Raw genomic sequence first — 6846 nt, forward strand, 5'->3', positions numbered from 1 at the left:
CAGTGATGGTCCACCCACTTTTCCTTGGAAAGATTGCAGTAAACACTACCTTGTTGTGGACTTCCATGGTGACTCAGACGGTAAAGAATCTGCCTGCAATGCGGGGGACCTGGGTTCGATTCCTGTGTCTGGAAGATCACTTGGAGAAGGGAATGGCAATCCACTCCAGTGTTCTTGCCCGGAGAAGTCCATGGACAAAGGAACTTGGCAGGCTACAGTCCATGGGGTCGCAACGAATCGGACACAACTGAGTGACTAACTCTACCTTGTTGTACTGGGAATAAGAGGACCCTTCCAGATTTGATACAGCTGGCGGTACCCACCCTCATCTTAAAGCCACGAGCAAGAGAAGACCCGGTCCCATCAGGCCAGGGGAAAAGGAGAGATGGAGGGGATCCTGTTAAACCTCACAGTGGGGGGAACTGACATTTCGGGGGCACCTTTTATGTGCCAAGGCCAATTTAACATGTTATCTTATGCTTGTGACAGTGCTACAACTGACATAATTGGCCAAACATCTCTAGACAGGAATTCTGACCTGTGGCTCCAAATTATATCTGTGCAAAAATGAAGAAGACTTAGAGCTCCTGCACACAATTTAATACACCCTGTCTGCCTTAAAGCTCATCAAATTAAACTTTCTTTTTTTTTTTTTTGTCATTCAGGACAAAAGCCATTTATTTATTTGGCCTAGCAGTCAAAGCAATACAGCCATTCTTTCCAGCACTGATTTCTAAGGATAGGGGACCTCTTATAGACTAGATATGTCAGTCTGTGGGGTCCTCTGGTGTAGAATTAGGGGCTCCTGCTATGATCACATGAGCATAGATGCACATGGCGTAGATGTCTGGGCACCATTGGTTATTTATCTGGGTAGACAGCAGCAGGCAGAGAGTCAGGTCTCAGTGGATGCTTCTTTCTTAACTTTCCACTTTCCCCAGCCCCCGAATCCACAATGCCTCGCCTGCCGCGGTGGGCTTCGGCTTTATGCTCTTGATGCTCTGTCTTCCTGTCACAGATGGAAACCAGTCAACAATGACCAGTTCCAGCTTAGGTCAAATACAGAGAGGTAGGGGCATCCCAGTTGGATCGGTTGATAAGTTCCTTGATCTGTTGTCTCTGAAGCTGGTCACAGCCTCCTTTACCTCTGTGCCTGAGAACCTGTGGGTTTTTCTGTTTCCTTCTGACACAGGATTTCTTGTTTCAAACAGTTTGTCCAGACAAGACCTTCAGTTCTTTTGCTGTAGTAACATTCCAAAGCGTGGTAATAAATCGTTGGCTAGGAATTCACAAACACTGCTTTCATTTGTGATAGGAGCTGGCCACCTTTTTCTTAAAGGATTAGGTAGTAAATATTTTAGACTTTGTGGGCCAGGAGACAATATTGGGGATATTATGTAGGTACTTAAACAACCTTTATTTATTTATTTTTTTTTACTTTTATTTTTTTTTCCTTTATCTTTATTAGTTAGAGGCTAATTACTTTACAGTATTGTAGTGGGTTTTGTCATACATTGACATGAATCAGCCATGGATTTACATGTACTCCCCATCCTGATCCCCCCTCCCACCTCCCTGTCTACCCAATCCCTCTGAGTCTTCCCAGTGCACCAGGCCCGAGCACTTGTCTCATGCATCCAACCTGGGCTGGTGATCTGTTTCACTATAGATAATATACCATGTTAAACAACCTTTAAATGTACCCATTTCAAAAGGTGAAGACCATTCTTAGCTCACATCTGTGGGCAACAGGTAGGCTGGATTTGGCTTGCTAACCAAGATTGCTGTCCCCTGTTCTAAGATAACTTAAAATTTTTGTTAGTAAAAAGATAGGAATATGAATTCCATTACTACAAGTTAAGCTTCATAAAAGCAGATTCCTGATTATCTTGCTTACTGATATTTCCCAGGGCCTATCATTTAGTACTTGGCAAGGATCAAGTACTAAATAAATATTTGCTATTCAGTTTGGATAGAACATAGATAATATTAACTGAGGCAACCCTAGAAAGCGGTGAGGCTTTTCCAATATCCTTTTATCCTTTTATGGAAACATAGCTGATAGTTGAATTAAAATATTTCAATGTTGCCATAATGTTGAGGAGTAGAGGATAGTAGTAGATACCTGTTAATATATGCTAAGAACTATGATAATATATGCAAACATCAGTGAAGTGCTTCATACATGTCAGGCACTGATCGAAGTGTTTAGGTATATTAACACATTTAATCTTTTTAAGTGGCTATTGCTTTTTATTTTTATTTTTGAAATTAATTTTTATTGGAGTATAATGACAATGCTGTGCTAGGTTCTACTGTAGAGCAAAATGAGTCAGCCATACTCATATACTCATACGTATATTCCCTCACTTTGGGATTTTCTTCCCGTTCAGGTCACTGCAGTGCAGTAAGTAGAGTTCCCTGTGGTATATAGTATGTTCTCATTAGTTATCCATTTTACAGATAGTGTCAATAGTATATGGGCTTCCCTGGTAGCTCAACGGGAAAGAATCCACCAGCCAATGGAAGATCCCCTGGAGAAGGAAATGGCAACCCACTCCAGTATTCTTGCCTGGAAAATCCCATGGACAGAGGAGCCTGGCGGGCTTCATGCCATGGGGTGACAAAGAGTCAGACATGACTTGGTGTCTAACCAACTACAACAACATAAAGAGTACATATACGTCAACGCAGTCTCTCAGTTCCTCCCACTCCTCCCCCTCCCCTTTTGCTGTTTGTTTCCTGCTTTGCAAATAGGTTCATCTCTCCCATTTTTCTAGATTCTACATGCGTGCATTAATGCAAGATAATTGTTTTTCTCTCTCTGACTTACTTTACCCTGTATGACAATTCTCTAGGTCCATCCACATCTCTACAAATGACCCAGTTTCATTCCTTTTTATGGCTAACACTTTTAATCTCTAAAAAAAGTATTATTATCCTCGTTTCATATCTGAGGAGATTGTGGCACAGAGGCTGAGTACCTTGCTGAAAGCCATGTAACTTGTAAAGGGCAGAACTGGAATTCAGCCCTTGACCTCAGAGTGCTTTTCCTCACACACCTCTGAGCTTTTACTGCCTCTAATGCAGCTCGAAGAGAATGTACTAGCTGTTTTTATTTATGTCTACTACTAAAATGAAAAATTTGGCAAGAAAGGCTCCTGTGATGAATTTTTGGTTCATCTTCTCTGTTTTTTCTCCTATTTTGCCTCAGAGGCTCGAGCACTTCATCATCAAGCAAACCCATGTCCCAGAGCCAGATCGCCAAAGGGGTCGACTTTGAATCAGATGAGGTAATAAAGTACTAAGTTAAATCTTAAATTACAATAATTTAAGTGTTTATAAAATCTGAATAGGAACTGCTAAGCTAGTTGCTGAAAATTATTTCTGTATATAGTTTCATTGATCACCTTCCTTGGAACCATAGTTAATGTGGAATCAATGAGAGGCCTCTGTTGAATTCCTGTCAGTGGAAGTGTCTCAGACGTGAAAGGCCTGAAATTTAACATCTAATATTCACTCAGCTCTTATTTAACCCGCCCAGTTAATAGTAGGATCAGAATAGTTTTTTTTTTTTTTAAGCTTTTGTTTATGTTTGGAGAAATAGCGGTGATAATATCATAGAAGTTTTTAATGTTACTTTTTAATAGAATGTTTATTAAATCCTCATTATATGCTCTACACATTTCCTATATAAGGGTACGTGGTGGTAGTTTTCAAGTATGGTAGAAACATGAACATAAAACTTAACCATCTCAACCCGTTTTAAGTGTACAATTATCCATAGTTCACTAGTGTTAAGTGTATTCACATTGTTGTGCAACAACCTCCAGAACCTGTGCATCTTCCAGAACCAAAAACCTATGCCCATTGAACCACATCTTCCATTTCCCCTCTCCTCAGCCCCTGGCACCCACTCTAGTGTCCTTACGATTTTGACTGCTGTGACACTTCACATCAGTGGGATTATTCAGTACTCGCCTTTTTCTGCCTGACTTGTGTCACTGAGCACAGTGTGCTCCAGGTGTATCCTCATTGTAGCATGTGACTCACGCCTCTGCTTTTGAGCTTCACCTGCTGCTGTCATGTTCCCTGTGTCCCAGCTGTGGCTTTGAAACAGCTTGAAGAGAGACTCCCCAGAACTCGGGCTACAGAGAAAAATGGCAACATGAACTCATACAGTCTGTCTATTAAATACTAACATGTTGCCTCCAGGAGAGAAGTGAGAAATTGTTGATGCATTTGCAGAGCATCTAGATATACATATGATTATATGTTACTTAAAAAGTTTTGTATACTTCAAGTTAACTGCAAAGGAGAACTATTAGCAAATTCTCTACTATAATTTGGATTTAACTCTCCTTTATAAATCAATTCTGCCTTTTATGATAGCAGAAAATGAATCAATAAGTGAGAGCAAATTTGTATTTCTCAAGACATCCACATATCACTAGAGATAGCTAACTTGGTAAACATTTGAATGTGTTAATATCACCAATGGAGCCTAACACCAAATAGTTATTCCTTTTTAGTAATATCTTAAAACAAACCAGAACTTTACAGATTTGCTTTCTCTTTTGAATATTTAGTTATAAAATATATAATCATTGATTTATGTAATCTGCATTAGATCATGTATTTGGGGCTTATTTTAGGTTTGTTAGTTTTCATTCTCTCTAAATTCTTAGCAAACATCTGATATTCTTGCCTATTCATACTGTACATGTAATAAACAACCCAGGAGCATAGGAACTCAATGAAACTGAAATAGCCCGTCTACTTCTTTTTCCAAAAAAAATATTTGAAAGATTGCTTTGCTAGATTGTTTCTTGCATCATTCTGAGAGTAGTGATCTATTTCTGGCATTAAATGGGTAGTGGGAATAAAAGTTGCAGTTATTTCTAAATTACATCATGTGCCTTCATTAATTTTTTGGCTTTCAGTTTCTAGAACATCAGATATATCAGTTATAAAATGCAAACTGGAAGAAAAACCTAATAAAAATGACTTGAATAGTATTTATTTTTTGGCTTTCCCATACCTTATTTGCTTTTAGTAGGATGAATAACTGAGAGAAATATATTGATATAGGTTGTTGGTGTGTATATACACACTCACATAGAGCAGGATAAATTTTTATTTTTAATGCTTGCTAAAAATTCAGTTGAGCTTATTTATTTTGACAGTGAAATGGCTACTAAGGAAGGGAGAAAGAGAAAAAAAACTGACAATTTGTATTTATGAAGGAAGTAGAAACATGAAAGCCTACCCGATGTGAAAGGAGAAGATAGCTCTTACTGGCATTGTTTGCCCATAAGCACTTCTGTCTTATCTCAGTGAAGCATGGAACAATCACTAATTTTACATTTGGATGTCGTTTCAGGACGATGACGATCCTTTTACGAACCTTAGTTGTTTAAGAAGAAACAGAAGATAATATATTTAATGGCAGTTTGAAGTTTTTAACATTCAGGAAAAATTGAAACATTGCAGACTAATAGTTTACCAGTTGAAGATTTTTTTAGTATTGCTGTTAACTGAAGAATATGAATCATTCTTGCTTACACAGAGATGGAGAAACTAATGTATAAAAATTTGTGTTTTTTAATATCATTTCCTGACCATGACTCCACTGTCTGAGAAACTTCCCAGTTCAAAGGCATATAGAGTAGCATTGGTTCTCCTTATTTTTTAATCTGGTGTTAATGTTAACTGTTTTATAAATGCTATGTAAAACTTAGAAGGTTATTTTCCTGACAGAATAGTTTATTTGTACTGAGTGAGAGCTTTGTGTAAATATCATTCTTGAATAAGGACTGAAATAAATCTGCCATTGTACATTTCTGCTTTATAATCAAAGACCGTGTCAGTATTTTAAGGTGGTGACATTTAGCCAGAATTGAGGAAAACAGCTTTACCCCTTTTTATAATTTTAGTAATTTCTAGACATCCTGGATTTCCTGCTCGTAAAACAGTTTATATGAAACAGTGCCTAAGCTCACTGTTACTCAGTATGTGTTCTTTTTCAATATATGTTCTTTTTCTAATGCTTGTGATGGTATCAGCCAGAGACTTTGAATGATTACATATATTCTGTACTTTCAATAATTAGATAAAAGTTGCTATCAAAAAATAGTCTGTCAGAGTTATCATTTCTTATTCCAGTTGTAGCAAAGATCCTAAAAGATTGTGCTTCCATTGAATGGTAGTAATTTCCTGCATTATTTTCCAGTATTAAAGTTTCTCTCTCTTCCTTGTCTATTTCTAAGAGTAAAGGGTTAAAATAGTTTAACCATATTTTTTTAGAAATATTGAATCTTTTTTTTTTTTTTTAGATAGACTTGTCAGTTGACCCTAATGGTTATATTAGATTAACAATGAAATATCACTTCTGTGGAATATCAGTGCCAAGATTCCTCATTATTATTTTATCTTAACATTGGGCATGAGCAATTCCAAAATCTTAGAGAAGCAGCTTCTGTTACTTTTTCTTACTTGTAAGTAAGAAAGGAGAAAATGGCTTTTACTCCTTCCTAGGGGGACCTAAGAATTTGACCTCTTCAGATTTAAGTTCAGTAACGCCATTTTCCTTTTTAAAACTGTTAAAAGACCCTGTGAGAGTGTTCTTTTCGTCTTACAATGCAGCTATTTATTCAAAACTCCTGAAGGAAGTTATAGATCTTGGTGGTACAACAGCCTGACATTTCTTCATAGGTAGAAACAAACACTAGGTGGAGCAATAGTCCTGATCTTTGGTATATTCCTACCTATAATGTGTCAGACTCCAAAAGACAGCATTAGCTTAGTGGCTGGCCTCTATATCATAGCAATTTGAAAGGGCCTAAG

The 6846-nt window shown here is 37.6% G+C and overlaps 1 protein-coding gene across 5 annotated transcripts in view; it reads left to right on the top strand.

Moving 5' to 3' along the window:
• Positions 1 to 6439, top strand: part of MRE11 (MRE11 homolog, double strand break repair nuclease) — a 72229-nt gene extending 65790 nt beyond the window's left edge. For all 5 annotated transcript variants that reach the window (XM_065944420.1, XM_065944423.1, XM_065944421.1 and 2 more), the window contains 2 exons: positions 3215 to 3293; positions 5384 to 6439. In XM_065944420.1, coding sequence (XP_065800492.1) covers positions 3215 to 3293; positions 5384 to 5437 — 133 coding nt within the window. In that variant the 3' untranslated portion in view covers positions 5438 to 6439. The remainder of the gene's footprint in view (positions 1 to 3214; positions 3294 to 5383) is intronic.
• The last annotated feature ends 407 nt before the right edge of the window (positions 6440 to 6846 follow it).

This window comes from Muntiacus reevesi, chromosome 9, assembly GCF_963930625.1.
Source record: "Muntiacus reevesi chromosome 9, mMunRee1.1, whole genome shotgun sequence".
Taxonomy (NCBI): Eukaryota; Metazoa; Chordata; class Mammalia; order Artiodactyla; family Cervidae; genus Muntiacus; species Muntiacus reevesi.